This window comes from Ochotona curzoniae, unplaced genomic scaffold (genome assembly GCF_017591425.1).
Source record: "Ochotona curzoniae isolate NIBS_2020 unplaced genomic scaffold, NIBS_Ocur_1.0 contig_523, whole genome shotgun sequence".
Classification (NCBI taxonomy): Eukaryota; Metazoa; Chordata; class Mammalia; order Lagomorpha; family Ochotonidae; genus Ochotona; species Ochotona curzoniae.
The window spans coordinates 4166996-4187351 of record NW_024466459.1 but is presented as its reverse complement, the minus strand read 5'-3'; the positions used below and the strand labels follow the sequence as shown (position 1 = coordinate 4187351).

The following is a 20356-nucleotide window of genomic DNA, read 5'->3' as shown; positions in this document are numbered from 1 at the left end:
ACAGAATGTTTCCTCATCACCGAGGGGAGGAAGGAACAGCTCTGTTCTTCAAATAAAACAAGGAAAGATTTTCCAGACAGAGGAGCCGTCCCTGAGGGGGGATAACAAGGTGTCGGTTCTGTCCCGGGTAGGAAACAGGTCCCAAGAAGGGTCGGTTGACAGGAGCCAGGTCTCCTGGGCGGGCCTGTGGGTGCCGGCACAGCAGTGGGAAGGAAGGTCTCTGCTCCGCTGACCAACCCCACACCCCTGCTCCAGCCCCGCCAGTTTGCCGTTGGGCTGCTTCGCATCCCTGCAGGGCACAAGTCAAGTGGAGCATCCTTGTCGGGCACCGGGTAAAGCGGTGACTGGCTGGAGCTGCTGCCTCCTCCTAGCAGCCCAGCCGGGCGGCTTGGCCAGGAAAGGAAAAAGCCAAGGAGGGAGGCCGGGGGGCCCCAGGAGCAGGGTGAAGACAGCGCGTGGCCTGACGTAGCGGGCTGGCTTCGGTGAGAAAGAAGCAGGGCTCCGGTACTGTTTGTCCTGCTCCGTTGCGAAAACACTGCCTGGCTTCTCTCTTTGATCTGCTCTGAGACTGGGCCCCCTTACAGCGGGGGGTGCGCACGTCCCATTGATGAGGAACCTGGGCCAGCAGGAGCACAGAGTGCGGAGCGACCCCAGCAGCCTCCCCAACTCCGCTCCAGGAGCCGTGCAGCCCAGCCCGCCTCCCGGAGCGCCCCCAGCCGAATTCAGGCAGAGGCAAGGGGCAGGGGAGGCTATGCGCATGTTGACAGGAAACTCATCTGGAGGGCAAGGAAGCAGGAGTACTTGTCCCCACACAGCTGACCACCCTGCAGGTTAAGTGAATGCTCAGGATTCCCAAGATAGGGCAGCTCAGCCGCACCCCGCCACAAGCCAGGTGCTGGGTCCCACAGATAATACATGGAGCCTCGAGGTTTGCGGCAAGACCTAGCCTAAGAGTGGGAGCTGCCCGGACAGGATTACAGCCCTGCCCAGAGCAAAGCTTCCCATGACACTCACTCTATCCCCAGCACACTGGCTAGGCCAGCACTTCAGGAAGCGTAAAAGGGCCAGGGGCAGTTTCTCATCCTTTGCTTCTCTGTGCAGGTTGTTATGGCCAGAACGAAGGAACTGAGTCTTGTGAAATCATCCATGGAGGCCAAGTGGATGGCTAGGTGCCTCTCTCCTGTCTGATACCCCAGTCCTTTCCCCAGCAAGGCACACTGGTGGGCCCGAGATCTGAAGCCCACCCTGGGCCCCAAACCCATGGCCTCTTTCCCCCTCTCCACCATGCCTCCCACTGATTGAGCAAGACTCAGGCCGCCACTGGGGAGAAAGACATTTTCCTTGACAGTCGTGAGATTCAAAGAGGCGAGACAGGATTTTCCAGAAGGCTGGGCGGCAGAACGAGGTGTGTGCGGCAGTGCTTAAGGGCTGGACCAGGCTGCTGGGGGTGCTGCTGGACCTCGGGCTGGTCCTCCCTGAGCCTGCGGCTGATTCCCCACGCGGCCAACAAGAAGGCAAGAAGAAAAGGCATAGAGGTCTCTTCCAACTCTGCATGCCCCAAATGCAGGGAGAGTCCTGGAGGTTTTTTTTTTTTTTTTTTTCTTTTCACTCTCCCCAAATACCCACAGCAGCCAGGGAGGGCTCAGCTCAAATCTGGGAGCTGTGAACTCTGTCCACAGATGCCATGGGGTTGGCAGGTACCCTGTCACCTCAGCCATCATGTGCTGCCTCCCATACTGGGCATGAACACAAAACTAGAATGCAGAGCAAAGAAAGGCCTCAAGCCCAGGCACCCTAACGTGGAACATGGGCATCCCAAGCTGAATCGTAACCACCGTGCCTGCCCTGTTCCTGGAAATTTTTGTCACTGGCCTAGTGACAATAAATAAAAAGCTTTATTTTATTGATTTGAAAGGAAGAGTTACACAGAGCAAGAGAGAGATCTCCCATCTATTAGTTCACTGCTCAAATGGTCACAATGGCCAGGACTGGGCCAGGTCGAAGCCAGGAGCTTCACCCAGGTCTCCCACATGGGTACAGCAACCCAAGCACTTGGGCCATCCTCCACTGCCATAAGCAGAGAGCTGGATCATAAGTGGAGCAGCCAGGACTTGAACCTGCGCCCATCTAGGATGCCAACAGCTCAGGCAACAGTCTAATCTGTTATAGCACAGTGCCAGGCCCACAATTATACTTCCTATCCTTCTGCTGGTGCTCAGCTTCACTGATGTTAAAAGTAATGCTGAAAATGGAGCAAGAAGTCTGGCAGGAGGTGGGGGGAAGGAGGGGTGAGACGGGAGCACCTGCGGCAGGGACATGATGTTCTGGGACCAGCCAGGGTTGGTGGCATGATACTACAAATGTGCCTAATGCTGTTGAACTGCACAATTTGAAATCGTTCATTTTTATGGGATGTGAATTTCACTTCAATTTTTAAAACTGAACATCACCTTTGCTCTTTAAGCCCTTCTGCATTTCCTCCGAACTCAGGTCAAAAATCATTTACTGGAAGGAGAAGATCTTCTACTCCACCTGCCTGCGACACGCTGCCAACACAAAGCTGCCTGGGCAGCTGCACACAGGCCTGTGCCCTGCTCTGGCCTTTCCAGCCCCAGGCAGACCCCTCTCTGGCTGTCTCCTACTCATTCCCAGAAACACAGATCTCCCCAAGGATACCTGATATACCACCGAATACAGTGGCTACCAGCCATGGGCAGCTTCTGAGCCAGAGACCTGGGACCAAGGCAGTGGCCTCTAATTAATGTGGGTAATACTACACATAGCAAACAGTGTTAATCTGCATCCACATGACCCAAAGGACTTGCTAAAACACGGGTTGTGAGCCCCAGCCCCAGGGTATCTGCCTCAGCAGAGGGGAGAACTTGTATTGCTAATGAGTTTTCAGGAAGAGCTCATGATGCTGGTGTGGGTAGCCCAGTTTGATAACCACTGGTCCAGAGCTGAAAGCTGGACTCAGAGAATTCTAGTCTCTTGTGATCCCTAAACTCAGATGCTCTATACTGGCAGTTCTCCAAATGCAGTTCCGCGGACCAACCATCTCAGCATCACCTAGGTGTGTATTAGAAATGCCACACCCTGAGCTGGTGTTGCCATGCAGCAGATAAAATGACAATGTCTACAATGCTGGCACCCCATATGGGCACCGGTTCATGTCCCAGCTGCCACTTTTCCCATTAGCTTCTGCCACCTACTTGGGACATCTGGATGCAGCTCCATGGCTTTGGCCTGGTCCAGCCCTGACTGTTGCAGCTCTAACTACAATGAACCTGTAGACAGAAGTTCTCTCTCAGAGGCAGCAACAGGACATAGAAGCTAATGGGCTGGGAAAGCAGCAGAGGCTGGCCCAAGTCCCTGGCTCTTACACCCACATGGGAGACCTGGAAGAAGTACCTAGCTCCTGACCTGGGACCAGCCCAGTTCTGGCTGTGGGGGCCATCTGTGGGGTTAACCAGCAGATGGAAGACCTCCTTCTCTCCTCTCTGTAAGTCTGCCTTTTAAATGAAATATATATATATATCCTTTTGTTTTTTAAGTTCTCTGTCTCTCCCTTGCTCTCCCTTGCCTTTCAAATAAATCAGTCTAAAAAAAGAAAGGCCACACCTTTCCCACCAAGTCAGCTCTCCTGTGTCAACAGGACCATCTGCCTGCTGCAGCCAGACGATCTCCACACTCGATGCTCAGGCCTTGGGGTCAGGGGTTTCCTTGGATCTTGCTAACTCCAGGCATGGAGCCTGGTTCCTGGTACACAGTAAGCACTCACTAAGTAGGGAGATTGGGACAGAGTAGGTCTACAGGAGACAGGGAGGGAGGGAAGGAGGGTAACAGGTGGCCAGCTGGTGAATGTGTTTCTCACCGAGCAAAGTCCTTTCTGTAGAAGCCAGAGTCTGTGTCCCGAAACCTGACTCACTATTGCGACACTGCCTGGTTTGGGGGTAGGGAGAACAGGCAAGACGAATCCTGAGGACAGGAGCTGGTTGTCTTCTTGGGGATCCAAGAGCTATCCACCGAGGAACCCCTAGCCACAGGGCCTTGACCCCCACCCCTGTCCCTAGTCTCCATGTGTTCTGGACTGTTAGCCCTGAGAAAGCTGAATCCATTCCATCCCAGGCACTCCCTGAAGATAGCTGCCTGGCCCCAAGGTGTCACAGACCAGAGGTCAGAAATTCCCATCAGCTCATGCCAGATGCCACTCCCAGCCACATGTGGTTCCTACAGGCTGTGGCAGCTCACGAGGCGTCACACAGATCTCATCCACTTCTAATTCTCCCTGGCAACTGTGCCCCGCCCAGTGCTCTCCAGGAATCAGACCTTGAAATCACTGGAGGGAACCCAAGAGATCAACAGAGAGAGAACAAGAGACATCAACCCACAGGCTGAGACAGAGCAGCTTGCTTGCCAAGCAGGTCCAGCAGAAGAGGGACCACTCAGTCCTCCCAAGCCCAGCTCCATCTCCAGGCATGACAGGTGGCTGCCATCCCACATGCTCACGGAGTCAGTTCTCAAGAGATTGAACCCAAGAGATGCCAGGTCAAAGCTGAAAAGTAAAAACGAGCGGTTGGCACTTTCGACCTGCCATCAGACACCAGGCACACGGAGTCTGTTTCTAGGTAAGTGTTAATCCCCTTTCTACTACAAGAACAGTGAACACGTGTGTGTCCTGCAGACCTGGGCGCCACAGCTCTGCAGTAACTCGTAAAGCTTGGCCTGACACACAAGGTTTCCCCAGCATCCCTGAGCATGGAGCATGGGTAATCCTGCCAGGTCCATCTCTGAACCCAAGACACATACACCTACTAAAAAGTTTTAGTTTTTTTCTGACACAAATAATACATTAAAAGCTTCTTTCCCCACCCAGAAAGTGATTACTGATAATGGTTTGTCCCTTTAGCTGCCTCCCTCAAGGTTTTCTCAGAACACATACACTTATTTTTATGTAATAGCATTAAATTTTATATACACCCAAAGAATGAATTATTGTATTTTTCACAACACACTGTATTGATGGGAAAATATTTCATGCAAACGTTTCCAGGTCAAGACATAAACACGGTCTCAGAATGAACATCCCTCCACACGCATCCCTTTCCTTATGACAGATTCTTGCAGGAGGAATTGATGCATCCAAAGACACACGTATTGTTCAAGCCACTGGCACCTGCCAGATTGTCCCCAGCTGAGGAATGTATAAACAGGGACAGAGGCAGCAAGGGCAGGCGGAGTGGCCTATGGGGATAGCACCGACCTTTTAACTTCCGGGGTAAGCTTGGTTCCATCCTCACAAACTGTGTGTCTGCACTCAAGTTACTGGGCCCTGTGCACTTCTCTCTTCACCGGCAAATGCAGTCACCCACTTCCTTTCACTACCATGGGATTGAGAGACAAGACATACAAGTATCTTGCAGAGTTGTGTACTAAGCTTTTCTTGAATGAATGGCATGCAGGAATGCTTAGATGAATGGAGGGATGATGCAAATTTTAAAAAAAGAGAGAGAGGAATTGAGGGGGCAGAGTAGGGGTGGCAAGAAGACTGGTGTCACAAGGTATGCGCCCAGATTGTTGGGGAGGAGACTGCTCCCTGAGATGAACAGGGAGAATAGAGTGGAAAGACTGGGACAGACCAGGTTCCCTTCTTTCCATCCCAACCTGCTACTTCTCTGGGAGTTGTGGCTACTGAGCCACTGTGCCCGCTTTCCAGAGATGCCTTCCACGCCCCAGGCACCCCCAGTGGGCCCCACTGAGCCTGGCTGAAACCTCTACCTTGATGAGTCTGCCACGCTCCAGTGAAGGGCCCCACACTGCCCGCCAGTTCACACTTCTGAGCCCAGGGCCCGTTGTCTCCTAGAAACAAACAAAAAAATCAACATGAGCTGGTCAAGAGATTGAGGGGGACGCTCTGACCAGTACCCTCTCTCTGGACCTGTATCCCTGTGGAAGTCCCTCCTGGGGACTAGACAAAAGGACTGTCCAGGGGCCTGGGTGGATGGCTCAGTGGTTAAATCCTCACCTTGCAAACACCAGGATCCCATGTGGGTGCCAGTTCGCGTCCTGGCTGCTCTCCTTCCCATCCAGCTCTCTGTTTGTGGCCTGGGAAAGCAGTTGAGGATGGCCCAAAGCCTTGGGACCCTGCATCCATGTGGGAGACCTGGGGGAGGCTCCGGTCTTCTGCCTTTAGTTCAACTCAGCTCTGGCCAATATGGCTACTTGGCAAGTGAACCAGCAGAGATCTTTTTTCTCTCTGTTTCTCCTTTCTGTAAATCTGCCTTTCTAATAAACAAATAAATAAAGCCTTTTTTTTTTAAAGGGACTGTCCAGGCAGTAGGCAAATATATTAACTTTTGAAGCCCTGAGGATACAAAGGTATAATAAATTGGGTTTCCGACAGAAGTGGGCATTCCCTGCCCCTGCCAGCCCCATCCAGAGCCTATTCCCTTAGGGCCCTTTGGTTTTTACACAGTGTTAGCAATGCCATCACCGCTGTTATCAGCATGGGCCCTGCACCTGTTCAATGAGTGCCTGCTACACACCCAGCGTTTCTCACACATCATCTCGGAACCTTCCAGCAGGCTGAGCAGTAGATTCCACCAGTGGCTCAACTAGGCAGACAATGAGGTAACTGCCAGCAGTACAGATGGAAACCTAGGCTTCCGTGTGACCCGGAAGCAGTGCATGCAGCTACTGCCCTTGCTCCAGACAGGATACAAATACGCAATGCCATGTGTGAACCCTTCAAAACACACACATTTGGCCTAGGGGTTAGGATGCTGGTGAAGATACACACATTTCCCATCAGAGTACCCAAGTCCAGTTCCTGATGCCAACTTTCTGTAAGACATTACCTGGGAGGCAGGCGTGATGGCCCAAGTACGTGGATCCCTGCCACCCATCTGGGCAACCTGTATTGGGTTCCCAGTTTCCAGTTTTGGTCCAGGCCAGGCTCAGCTGTTGTGGGCATTGAGGGAATGACCTCGTACATGGGTGCCTCCCCCAACCCCAGCCTCTCACATGTAAACACAATTTTCAACATTCGACAGTCAAGCCAACAGACATCATTCAGGGACCCAAGTTCAAAGCCACTCCCTTTTCTGTTAAAAAAGAGCACTGCTCTTCAGGACATTTATGCAGGGTTATCCACTGGACGACAGTTGGTCTGCATGGCTTCTATTACTCTACCTGTAAACCAGAGGAGCGTGTTTTCTTGTGCTGTGTGGTCAACTCTGTCCTTGATCTGACCCACCAACCAGTCCATCTCCCGGAGACTTGCAACGTATGGGCCTGGGCCCTGTGGGTCTGCTGGTGGTTCGGCTGCAGGTAAGGGCACGTGCATGTGGGCCAGGGCCACGTAGAGCAGGAAGGGTCTTCCGCTGGCACTGAAACAGGAGAGCCAGGAGGTAGTCCTGCAGGAGGTCCTCCCCTCCCCCCCCCCGCCGTGCTCCGTGTGTCCTCCCCCACTTTGCAGAATCCTCAAGCCTCCTCCAACCCCAGCACAAGGCAGGACACTCTTACTAGGTTACAAATTAAGAGTAGCTACTGACCTTCAGCACTTCCCAACAGCTTAGCTGCCTGGGGTCATTCTCTTTATAACAACGCAATTCTCTGCAGACCAAGAGGTTCAAGCCAAGGAGGGTGGAATGTCCGTCCCAACAAGGATCTGAACCCACACCTGGCCGAGAGCAAAGCCCCTGCCTGTACCTGTTGTGCCCTGGGAGGCACACTGCCACAGTTAACTCCCAGCATGCACAGCTCTCGCTGACCACACAGAGCTCTTGGGACACAGAGGACCACCCAGGAATGCCTAGTTCAAGGCCATGTTAGAGGCCCTGGCACAAGGCCACCTCTCTAGCCTGATTTCCCCCTGGAAGTCCAGAGGGCAAGGTTTAGACAGAGCCAGGCTGGCATCCAGACACAGACCCAGCGGTTTCCACTTCCAGCCAGAGCTTCCTGCCTCCCACCCTCTCACCCCCACTCCTGGACAACTGCACCTGCAGAGCCAGTCTGCCCCTTTCTGAAGGTCACATTCATGGGAAGGGAGTCTTTTGGAGAACACGAGGTAAGGGTGTGGTCCAGTGAGTCCTGGGAAGTATACGCCAATTCCCCCAGGGATTCACATTGGCCCCAGTACTCCCATCACTGCACCTGCTCTCTCTGACCCCTGGCCTCAGCTCTTCAGCATGTTCCACTCTTCAAGCCCCCTACATCCCAGCTCTGCTGATTTCCACTGTGCTTGCCCTCAGATCTCTGCTCTTTTTAACACTTTACTGAGGCCAGCCATGTTTCACAGTGGGTAAAGCCTCTGCCAACAGTGCCAGTATACTCTTTGGGTACCAGCTCAAGTCCTGGATGCTCCACTTTTGATTCAGCTCCTTGTAAAGGCTTCTGGGAAAGCAGTAGAGGATGACCCTAGAGTTTGAGCCCCGACAGCCATGTTGAAGATCCAGATGAAGCTCTGATTCCTGGCTTAAGCCTGGGCCACCCCCAGCCATTGTGCTATTTGAGGGGTGAACTAGCAGATGTAAGATTTCTCTTTCTGCCTCTCCCTCTTTCTCCATAACATAATCTTTTCAAAAAGTGTATAGTTGTGGATACCAGATAATGACAATGTACTCTTTATTTCTCTAAACAAACCAGATGAAAAGATTTTGAGTGTTTTCCAAACATTCTCCATAAAAGAAATGCTACATGTTTGAGGAGACAGGCGGGTTTACCTCAATCAGAAATCACATGGCATACACACAGAGACCTGCACACGGCACCGTAAAATGTACAACTTTTTTCATTATTAAAAATAAATATAAAATGGAGCTGGCACTGTAGTACAATGGGTTAGGTCACTACTTGAAATATCAGTATCCCGTATCAGAAGGCCAGTTCCAGTCCTGGCTGTTCCACTTCCATCCTAGCTCCCTGAGGATGCATCCGGGAAAGCAGAAGATGGCTCAAGTACTGGGGCTACGGTACCCAGTGGGAGACCAGATGGAGTTCCTGCTGCTGGCTTCAGTCCGGCCAGTCCTGGCCACTGAGGTTATCTGAGATGGAGCCAGCCAATGGAGGGTCTCTTCCTGCCTCTCTCTCTCTCATATACAAACACACACTGGCTTTCAAATAAATAATTCTTTTTAAACAAATAAATTTTAAATTTAAAAACAGCAGGATGTGTATGTGACAGGAGACTCAAGGCAAGAAATTGAGAGTTCAGGTTTAACGGACACAGTTTCCGTTAGAATGGATGAAACAGGGCGTGGAGAGGGATGGCGTGGAGAGGGATGGCGGTGACTGAAGAACAGCGTGATCATGCCTAATCCGCAGAGGCATGCACATAAAACGGTAAAGCTGGTAAACCGGACGCCACAAACATACATATACACAAGGGTATTACCAAAAGATTTATGGAAGACAGAGATAGGGCCAGTATAGTGGATAAATCCACTGCCTGAGGTGCCAGTATCCCACATGGGCACTGGTTCAAGTCCCAGCTGCTTCCAACCCAGAGCCTTGGTCATCACCTGGAAAAGCAGCACAAGTTCTTGGGTTTCCTGCTTATTCACCCAACGATGGTCAAGTACAGCAGCATAACCTGTGGGCTGCTTGCAGGTGCCTCCTGAGGGAGCAAATGAGAACTTACTTCCCACCCCCACCCAAGGCCAAGCTGGCGTCCTGCACAGCACAGTGACCCCAGAGGGGCTGTCGTTTTATAATATGCAAGCAGGTGCCATACTGCAGCAATGTGCTAGAACTGACTCAAATTTCAGGGATTTTTTTTTTTTAAGATTTACTTATTTTTATTGGAAAAGCAGATTTATAGAGAGAAGGAAAAACAAAAAGTTCTTCTATCCTCTGGTTCACTCCCCAAATAGCCACTACAGCCAGAGCTGAGTTGATCTGAAGCCAGGAGCCAGGAGCTTCTCCCACACACATGCGTGCAGGGTCCCAAGGTCCTGGGCCATCCTCCACTGTTTGCCCAGGCCACAAGCAGAGAGCTGGATGGAAATTAGAGCGGCCAGGACACAAATCGGCACCCATAAGGGACCCCAGTGCATGCAGTGGAGGATTGAGCCATTGCGCCAGACTCAATTCCAGGCATTTTTTTTAAGCCAGTTGATAAACATGGCCACTGTTAAACATGAAGTTATATAAGCTGAGAATTAAATAAGTTGTATTAAAAGCAAAGATGATAGAAGCTCCCAATGTGTCAATTCCCATTACATTTTACTGTTATCTCTGCTGCTGCTGTTATTGTGCCTGCTTGTGCCTGTGCAGAGGAAACACCACATAACAGCGTGCTACTGCCCAGCTCCACTCCGCGGTCAGCATGACACTGGCCACAGGGAGGATGTTGATTGACAACAGAGATTGGCAGGTGCTACTAATGGGGTTTGTTCAATCTCTTCCAGTTCACTTCCACATGTGAGCTACACAGGGGTCCTGTGACTCATCCTCGTTCCATCCCCCACCATCAGCCTCCAAATTCCTACCATGATGGAAGTCTTGTTAGCACGCTGGGCGAGATGTTGAGAGAGCCAGGCAGGAATGCAGGATGGCAGAGTGGATCGATGACGGGCACAGGTGGGCAAGACCCACAGGCAAACCTCAGTTCGTCTTAACCTCGTATCTACACCGCCATGAGCAATGAACTGAACCCCTGTCGTGTAGAAAGTGGGGACAATGCCACCTGCCTGACAAGGCAGCTGTAACTGTTAACTGCCCATGTCGATATTTAAGATACAGTCGTTTCTTAGCAGGTATGAGGGCCTGGAACCATGGAACAGCAAGTCAAGCCTCTGTCTACAGTGCTGGCATCCCATGTGGAATGTTCAAGTGCCGGCTGCTCCACTTCTGATCCAGCTCCCTGCTAATGGCCTGGGAAGTAGCAGAGGATAGCCCAAGTCCTTGGGACCCTGCATCCACGTGGGAGACACAGAAGAACTCCCAGAGGCCTGGCTTCAGACCAACCCAGCTCTGGCTATTGCAGCCTTTTGGGAGTGAACCAGCAGATGGAAGATACCGCTCTCTCTTTAAAAAAAAAAAAAAAATAGAACACATAGGAGCATTTAAGGAAAAAAAAAAAGCATAACTGTGAGCCTTGGCCCAATCCTGACTGAAGGTGAAGTTGTAATCTGTGCAGCACCCAGGGGCTGCCCCCAACCATCTGGGAGCTCTAGTATCCGGAATGTGGGGTCGCTGTTGCCTCTCCCCACAAAGCCCAGCATGGGTGAGCAAGGGCCAGGCACTCCCGCACAGTCAACGTCCCTTCTCTGCAGGTGGCACCACTTTGGGTTGGCTCAAGTAGATGGTGGTGCAGCAGATTTTCTTGCCCCCTTGGGCTAAGGCTGCAGAGAATGCCGAAGGACACAGGGAAACCAGTCTCCTGGCCTGGAGGAGTTTATATTCTTAGGAGAAAGAGAAAATGCATGAGGGCAACAGGGAGTCCCCCCCGCCCCCGACACAGGCAGCGAGTAGGGGGTGAGTCCTGAGGCAGGCGGGGTGGGGAAGTGTGAGTGTGTTTGTGTGTGTGTGTGTGTTTGTGTGTGTGTGTGTGTGTGTGTGTGTGTGTGTGTGTGTGTGCGTGTGTGTGAGACACTCTTCATCCTGACCTGACAGAGGCTGCAAATCAACCCACAGTTACACAGCTTCCTGGGACACCAGGATGCCATATAGGCACCAGCTTAAGACCTGGTGCTCCACTTCCAATTCAGTGCCCTGCTCATGCACGTGGGAAAACAGTGGAAGATGGCTCAACTGTTTGGGCCCCTACACCCATGTGGGAGACCCAGAAGAAGCCTTTGGCCCTGGCCTGGCCATGAACATTGTAGCCAACTGGGGAGTAAACCAGCAAAGCAAAGATTTCTCTCTGTCTCTCCTTCTCTCTCTGTAACTCTGACTTTCAAAAATAAATGAACCATTAAAAGAGAAATTGGTGGCTGTCTGTTACAGTAACAACAGGCAACTAAGCCCTGATGCCCAAAATACAGCAGGCTGGCACTCGCCTCAGGGAGCTTGTACCTAGAGGCAGGGGACAGGATGGTGATGACTGACAGTGGAGCAAGATCAAAACATGATGTGGGCAAGTCATCAACCACACCAGAGGAGACCCCGACCCGGTGTTGGGGGGCCTGCAGACAACCATTTCTGGTATTGTTGACAGGAGACACACAAGCATCCTCACTGGGCGCAAACTGCCCTGACTCTCAGAGGGACAGGACGGGCCTGGAAGCGTGAGCGGCAGCTCCTACCTCGCGTGCTGGATGAACTGGGTCGCTTTCTCCACGTACTTCTGGGCCAGGCTGCTCAGGTTCACGGGCTGCTCCACAATGCTGAGATTCTCGTAGAGCGGAAGGGCCAGGTCCGAGTAACAGTCTCTCTGATGCCCACTGAACAGAAAGCAAAGGGAACAGAGCGCTCATCTCCATGAACCTAGCGGGCGCAGACTGGAACAAAATGCTTGAAGGAAGCGACATACGTGACAGTCAGCAGCGTGGCCCCAGAGCATCTGCCCCGGGCCACTTGCTCTAGATGTAGGACCAGCACAGGCCTGCCATCCCCTTGCAACAGAAGATCAAGCCGGCCACAAAGACTCTTAGCTAGGGCATTATTACTCCCATTCTGCAGGCAGGCAGACTAAGGTCTCAATGGGCCGAAGTACTTCCAGCAGAGTCCCACAGCCAACTGGGAGCTCACTGCCCGTCCAGCCTTCCGGCAGCCTCCTGTGTGATGTATCATGGCAACAACGGGACTTCCCGTGACATGAAGGCTGACAATTGGACAGAATATATAAGATTTAAATCTGGAGCTATGTCTGGGGGATTTAGAGAAATTCTAGCAACTAGGGAGGGGGAAAAAATGAGGTATTTTCTGGATAGAACACAAACCCAGACCTGGACCTTTCAAACTGAAATGAACCTCAGGTAGGCCACAATCTCAGGCAAGTGTCCAGAAGTCTCAGAGCTCGAGGATCCTTATCAGCACCATGGGGCTGCCCACACCTTGATCTCAGGGGTGCCCAGGGAACTAGAGGAGCCACAGATGGCCAGAGGTCGGCACATTGCTGAGCGCTCTCAGAATTCAGTACAGACTTGAGTGCTCCGCAGCTGCCGGGAGAGAAGGAGCCAGCAGAGAAGCTGAGTGCCACAGGAGGACAGCAGGAGAGTCCCGGCAGGCAAGCCCTGCCTCTCCTGTCCTCACAGAACCTTCGCGAATACATTGCCCCAACGTGCAGGGAAGACCTTGTGAAGACAGAAACTCCCTGTGGCACCTGCGCCCACACACACACACACACACACACACACACACACACACACACACACACCCTATTATAAAACCTTAAAAGATAAGGCCAGACTGGGGAGATGACTGCCAAGGATCACAACACTTAAGAGTTATCAATCCACCAGGCAACAAAATGCTAATCTCATATGCCCGCTAAACTTGCCAGCCTTGCACGCTCTCACAGCTATCCCACCATCACTGACACCCTCTCCTGTCCTTCCCATTAGTCCTTCCGTTTTCTATTCCGCTCTGACTTGGAGTAAAAAGAGACTTGTGGAAGGTGCAATTACAGGCGTGACCCTGGGGTCACCGTTGGTAAAGAGGCCAACGGGCTGCTCTCTAGCCCAAGTTGGCACTTGGTAAAGTGCTCATGAGTCTCCCGGGCATCCTGCTCAAATGCAGGTTCCAGGGTCCGACGGGCACATTTTGAGAAGCAAAGCAAAGAAGACAAGGACTCTGGACCCAGGCAGAGGCACGGGGGACTATGTCCATTCCCACTCTCCCCAGCCCCGGTGTGCCCAGGGCAAAGTAAGCTTCCCCTGCTTGTAAAACCAGGTCACTACCTGCCTCCCCCAGGGGATCACAGATAAGTCCTGGGAGTGCCTGGAACAGAACAATCTCAACAAACAGCCAGAGGACATTAAGCACGGTGCCATTAACAAGCCGGCTGAGATTTTCACAGGTGACCTGCACACCTATAGTGCCCTGTCTGAACACGAGCCCTGTTCATCCCGGAGCAAGATCTGCCATCTCTTGTTCTCTCCCAGAGGATGTACATGCTTGTCACAGAGTATTTACTAATTACAGTGAAAAAGAAGAAAAATGAAAACTCGGGGCCCCACAGGCAGAGCAAACCCCAGTTAGCTTTCTGGCCTGTCTCTCTTCTGAGTCTCTCCACAGGAACCACAAAGACGTGGCTACAGAAGTAATTAAGATCAGAGTGGGTTGGCTGGCTTCCTGCTTTTTACACTTGCCGCTGTATCCTAAGCGTCTTCCCCTTTCATTGAATGTATTTAAAAACATCCTGTTTAGCACCTGCACGGCATTCCAACGTCAGGATGTTGGCTCACTTGTCCCTGGGAAAGGAGCTCAAAGGGAGTCCAGTGCTCGCTGGCTCCCGCTCTCTTGCCTTCTGTGCAGTGCCTGAGCCAGGTGAATGATCCAGGAGGCAAGTTCAGCAGGCAGAGGAAGAGACCCTGCTGTGCGAGTCCTTGGCAGTGCCAGGCTGTTGCTGGCTGAACAAAAACAATCTGAACCCAGAGAACGACAAGGCTGTCGGCTCTGCTGAAAGCTGTCTATCTTTCTGTGCAAAGAGTGCCTTGGAATCTTACTGAGCACACAGTCGCATCTGGGGCCTGAACTTGCCACGGACTCCCTGGGGACCACAGCTCTGAGATGTCACTTTGATCTCAACCCTCAGCCATCAGGTCACATTACCTCACTGGCCTGTCGTGGCGTGGACACGCTGGACAGGGTGGCTTGTTGTAGCCCGGGTTGTCGGTGCAGCCCATATCGTGGCTGTATGGGATTCCGAAATAGTAATCAAAACCTAGAAGAGAAGCAAGGGGTGAGCACCCTCAACTTGGCCGCTGCTCCATGGACCTGCCTTTTTACACCCAGAACAAAAATTTAATTTCCCTTGATATTGCAGTGCTATGGAGTAAGTAATTAAAAGGGGATTTGGTTCATACGCTTAGGAGTATACAAAGAAAGTCATTTTTGCTGGCTTCCAACTGTAAGATTAGATCTGCAAAACACCTTGTGATATTTAAAGGGAAGTTCAGAGACTAAGGGGACATCTATCACCCCCAGTGACATTATGGACATGAACAAGAAGTATCTGGTACAAGCCTGCTATGTGCATGACACTCCCAAGGATAAAGAAGACTTCCCTTTAGAAGGGAAAATGGAACAGGTACTTGTGTAGATTAAGCCACAAGAGATGGTCAGATGAAAAAACCAATCAGGTAAAGAAAATGAGAACTGGAGGCAAGAATCTCAAAACACTCCTTGAAAGACAGGGCATTCAAGCTAGAACTCCGATGCAATGGTTCAGTGGCTGATCTTCCCCCCATGCAAGCGCTCGGATGCCACACAGGTACCAATTCATGTCTCAGCTGCTCCACTTGGGACCCTGCATGGGAGATTAGAAAAAGCCCCTGGCTCCTGGCTTTGGATCAGCTCAGTGCTGGCCATTTGGAGAGTGAACCAGCATGTGAAAGATCTTTCTGTATTTCCTTCTCCCTGTAGTTCTGCCTTTCCAGTAGCAAATAAATCTTTAAAAGGCTGGGACTCTGACGGCGTGCAGATCTGGGATCAGGGTGATGGAGCGGAGGTGAGGGAAGGCAGGAGGTGAGCCCTGAGACCTGCATGCCTGTGGCAAGCTTGCTGGAGGTCTTTGACTTCAAGCCGGGGAAAAGAGAGAGTGGGGCTTCAGCTTCGTTCCTAGCCCCCTGCTCCAGCCTCTTGGTTCCCTCCACAAGTGCACTTGCCAGACTCACCAAGTCACCCTGCAGTCCCCATGTGCCCCATAGATGGAGGCCCAGCAGCTTTGCCTGAAAGTGTCTGCTCTGAGTCTGTCACAGGTGACCCTGCAGTGGGATTCCTTTTTTTTTTTTTAATTTATTTATTTTTAATTACAAAGTCAGATATACAGAGAGGAGAAGAGAAAGAGAGGAAGATCTTCCGTCCAATGATTCACTCCCCAAGAGGCTGCAATGGTTGGTGCTGTGGCGATCCAGAGCCAGGAGCCAGGAACTTCCTTCAGGTCTCCCACACAAGCACAGGATCCCAAAGCATCCCATCCTCAACTGCCTTCCCGGGCCACAAGCAGGGAGCTAGATGGGAAGTAGAGCTGCTAGGATTAGAACCCGAAACCAAATGCGATCCCGACACGTTTAAGGCAAGGACTCTAGCCGCTAGGCCACGCTGCCAGGTCCCAGGTCCCAAACATTGGGATTCCTAACCCAGTTCTAAGAGGAAGCTTCCTACAGGGTTTTCCCATCCTCCATGCCACTACTGGTCCCAGCACAGCCTCGAGACCCCGCACCAGCCTGGTCCCAGCACAGCCTTGAGACCCCGCACCAGCCTGGTCCCAGCACAGCCTCAAGACCCCGCACCAGCCTGGTCCCAGCACAGCCTCGAGACCCCACAGCAGCCTGGTCCCAGCATAGCCTTGAGACCCCACAGCAGCCTGGTCTTCCCTGCTGGGCATACACTTGTTGAGTTGGGACATTAGGTCCTTGTCAACTCAACATGTGGTGTATTCAGGGCAGCTAGTAGTTATTGCAATAACAGAAATTAAAATCCACCCTGATTTAGATATTGCATTGCACCAAAATGTGCCTGATTTGGTGTCAGGCTGAGTCTAGACCAGGCACAGCACGCTGTTTCTGTAAAGGACCAGATTCATGGGCCAGTGCTGCGGCACAGCTCACAAAGCTGCTGCCTGCATGCCTGTGTTTGCCTCAAGTCTTGACAGCTCCAGCTCCACTTCTGCTCCAGCTCCCAGCCTATGCACCTGGCAAAGCAGCAGAAGATGGCCCAGGTCCTTGAGTCCCTGCCAACCATATGGGATATCCAGATGAAGAACATTTGTTTAAGATTTATTTATTTTTACCTGGAAAGCAGATCTACAGAGAGAAGGAGAGACGGAGAGGAAGATCTTCCTTCTACTGGTTCATTCTCCAAGCAGCGGCAATGGCTGGAATTGAGCCGATCCCAAGCCAGGAGCCAGGAGCTTTTTCTAGGTCTCCTGCGTGGGTGTAGGGTCCCAAGGCCCTGAGCTGTCCTCACCTGCTTTCCCAGGCCACAAGCAGAGAGCTGGATGGGAAGCAGGGCTGCTAGGATTAGAATTGTCGCTCACATGGGATCCCTGAGCACGTAAAGCAAGGACTTTAGCCATTAGGCTACTGCACTGGGCCCCAAGATGAAGAATCTTTTGCCTGGCCCAGCCACAGACATCATGATCATTTGGGGATTGGTCTTCCCTCTTCTCTCCCTCTTTCCCTCTTTCAGTCATTCCGTCTTTCAAAAAAAAAATAAATAAAAGACTATATATATAGATTAAGCATCCCTTTTCCAAAAACCAAAAATACTACAAACACTCTTTGGATGCCAACATGATACCACACCATGAAATTCTGTTTCATGTATGAAAATCATTAAAAATTACTGTATAAATTCAGGCTGTATGCATAGGGTTCCTCTGAACCACAGATAAATTTTAGGTTTAGATTGTGTCCCATCCCAAGACAGCTACTGTGTATATACCAACATCCCCAAATCTGAAGGTTGAAGCAGTCCTGGACTCAAACATTTTGGATAAGGGCTATTCAACTGCAATCAATACTTTAGGTTTTGGGTGGGCAGGGGGCATACATTGCCATTGAGGTAAAGAGGCATTCCTAAGTAATGAGTATATACAGGTGAGCTCAGATGGTCTGTAGGAAAATCTGTACAGAATTGGGGGGCACCTGACATGGACCTGGTACAGCTTATGGGTCCTCAGACCCCAGGGCTGGAAGCAGATCTCACTGTGTCTACTGGATCCCAGATCTCAGCAATGAGCAAGGGAGCAGGGGAGGTCTAGATACCGAGAAGGCATGCATGGCTGTGCTTGGCATGACCCAGGAAAGGTTTGGAGGGAAGGCCGTGAAGCTAAGGGGGAAGCAGGATGGTACAGCACGGAGCAGGTGCAAAGCAGAAGACAACAGGAGTGAATGCAGAGATGCAAATGAAGAATCCTCAGAGCAGGGCCAGTGCTACAGCATAGCAGGACCATGACCCCATCTCATATGAACGCTGGTTCAACTCCTAGTTTCCACTTCCCATCCTGATCTCTGCTAACGCATCTAGTAGAGCGGCAAAGGATGGCCCTGCACCCATGTGGGAGATCTCAAAGAAGCTCCTGGCTTCAGCCTGGACCACACCTGGCTGTTGAGGCCATATGGGGAGTGAACCAGCAGGTGGAGGACCTGCGTGTGCGTGTGTGTGCGCGTGCGCGTGCGTGTGTGTGTGTGTGTGTGTGTGTCTTTTATCCTCTCTTTCTTTGCCTTTCAAATGAATAAACAAATAAATGATCCCAAGACAAAGTTCATGAATTTCCACTTGAAATGGAAAAATGAAGGAGCGAACAAGGGCACAAATCACAACCTTGAAAACCAATCGATACTTCAGAGGATTGCATGTTTGCAGAACCTGTTATTTCAGCAAACTGATTTTCACAGAACTGGCTCTGGCAGCCTGACCTTGGCCTACACCCCAAAGCCAGAGGAGAGACATGTGGAACTGCAAGGCTGCAGGAAGAAGCCAAGAGGCAACATCTCCTGCTTGGGTCCATGGCCAGGATCCTTGCAGACTCATCAGACAACCAGCACTCCTTCCCACAGCAGCCTTGTCTGTACCTCACAAAGCCACAGTGGCCCCTGAAGTGTGGTGAATTGGGTGGGAGACAGCAAAAAGCTAAAGGGCCTAGAAGGGGGCAGCCACTAAGGTGGTCAGGCCTGTAGCAGGGTGTCAAGGAAGGTGCCAGCAAGCAGGTATACCCCAAATGCTCCTGAGACTTTGTGATATTCCAACGTAGAAAAGAACCCCCACCAGGGCAAGGTGGCTGACATGTTCGTGGAGGCCTTTCACACGTGGAGCCTCATTTTCTGTTCCCAAGTAACAACCCCACTAAAATTCTTACCACGGAAGTTGGGGTGATAAGAGCCATGGTGCCCAAGATGCCATTTGCCTGTAGGGGAAAAAATGAGAGAAGTTTAGGGGATCCCCTGGGAAGCACCCAGTGCCCCTCCGCCAGAGGAGCCCATCTCATACTTGGCTGTCCACTGATCTTGCCTTTTAGCCCAGAGAGGGTGCAGGTGCACGGTAGAAGCCATGCCAAGCTCTGTGGGAGGAGGGCATCCATGGGCAGACAGAGAGTCAGCAGGGATGACTGCAGACCCATGCAGGAAAGGGAAGTGAGACCAGTGCCAAGAGCTGAGAAGGCAGCAGGTGGAGCCTCCATCCTTCCAAGAGGGTCGAGCAGCCCCCACAGTCTGCTGCACCCCCACTCTGCCTCTACACCCAGGGTGGCACAGGGCACAGGTGCACCTGCACATCCTCCCAGAACTCCCCGGTTCCCATCAGGCTTCATGGCCTTTCTGTCTGGTCCCCATCAGCAGCCTGTCCAGGCTGGACAAGAGCCGGCCCCCCACTGCAGTGTAAGCACCAGAACACCTACAGGGCAGCAAATGAGAAAAGCCAGCCACCTGCTGCTGCCAATGTCAGAACCCTGTGACCTGTTCTATTCTCTCTTGGGATCAGGCCCCACAGCAAGGGGGCTCAGAAATAAGTGGGATGCAAAGATCTAAATGGTGGCCGCCTTCTGCAACCTGAGAGAGGAAGACTAACCAGTAGCTACAGGAAAATGACCAAGCAGGTTGTCAATAAAACTGTCTTCTAGAGACAGCTGCATGTGGCAAACCTTTGCCACAAGTAAATCTGGACAAGAGAGATATGGGGGTCCACTTCTCACTTCCTGCAATTGCTCTGCAGGTTTGAAAAAGAAATTTAGCCATAGTCATAAGAGAAGTGGATTAAATATTATGTAGAAATGTTTAAATTATTCCATGGAAATATAAAACTAAGAAAATTATATTACAAGCATTATGTTTAAGCATTAGACAGGGAATGCTTGGATTAAGTTACTGCATGGAAATACAAAATGGTGTGACAGAGAAAAGCAGCAGGGCCAACTTGTTCAATGGCAACCAGAAAGCGCCACTGTGGCCAGGGACAGCAATGAGAGGCAGTGTGTGTGGCAGGTGCTATGATGTGAGTATGAGGTCGGATGTTGATGCTGACTATGTCCCCAAGCTCCTATGTTAAAGTTTAAACCCTAAAATCTTACGTTAATGGTAACTAAGAGTAGTGGAAACTTCAGGAGGTGGGCCATTAAGGGAGAGACAGGGGGATTAACTCCTGGTGGTGTCAGGAGCTCATACCAACTGGGAGTTTTCCACAAGGCATCTGTAAGGTTGGAGGTCATGTTCAGAACCAGAAATCCACACAGAATAGAATTCAACTTAAA

At 51.4% G+C, this 20356-nt stretch overlaps 1 protein-coding gene across 5 annotated transcripts in view; it reads right to left on the bottom strand.

Annotated features, from left to right (window-relative positions):
• The window catches only part of ARSG (arylsulfatase G), an 89356-nt gene that overhangs the window by 26769 nt on the left and 42231 nt on the right, over positions 1-20356 (bottom strand). For all 5 annotated transcript variants that reach the window (XM_040989556.1, XM_040989557.1, XM_040989554.1 and 2 more), the window contains 5 exons: positions 18971-19018; positions 14719-14830; positions 12249-12386; positions 7192-7388; positions 5779-5859 (listed from right to left, as the gene is read on the bottom strand). In XM_040989556.1, coding sequence (XP_040845490.1) covers positions 5779-5859; positions 7192-7388; positions 12249-12386; positions 14719-14830; positions 18971-19018 — 576 coding nt within the window. The remainder of the gene's footprint in view (positions 1-5778; positions 5860-7191; positions 7389-12248; positions 12387-14718; positions 14831-18970; positions 19019-20356) is intronic.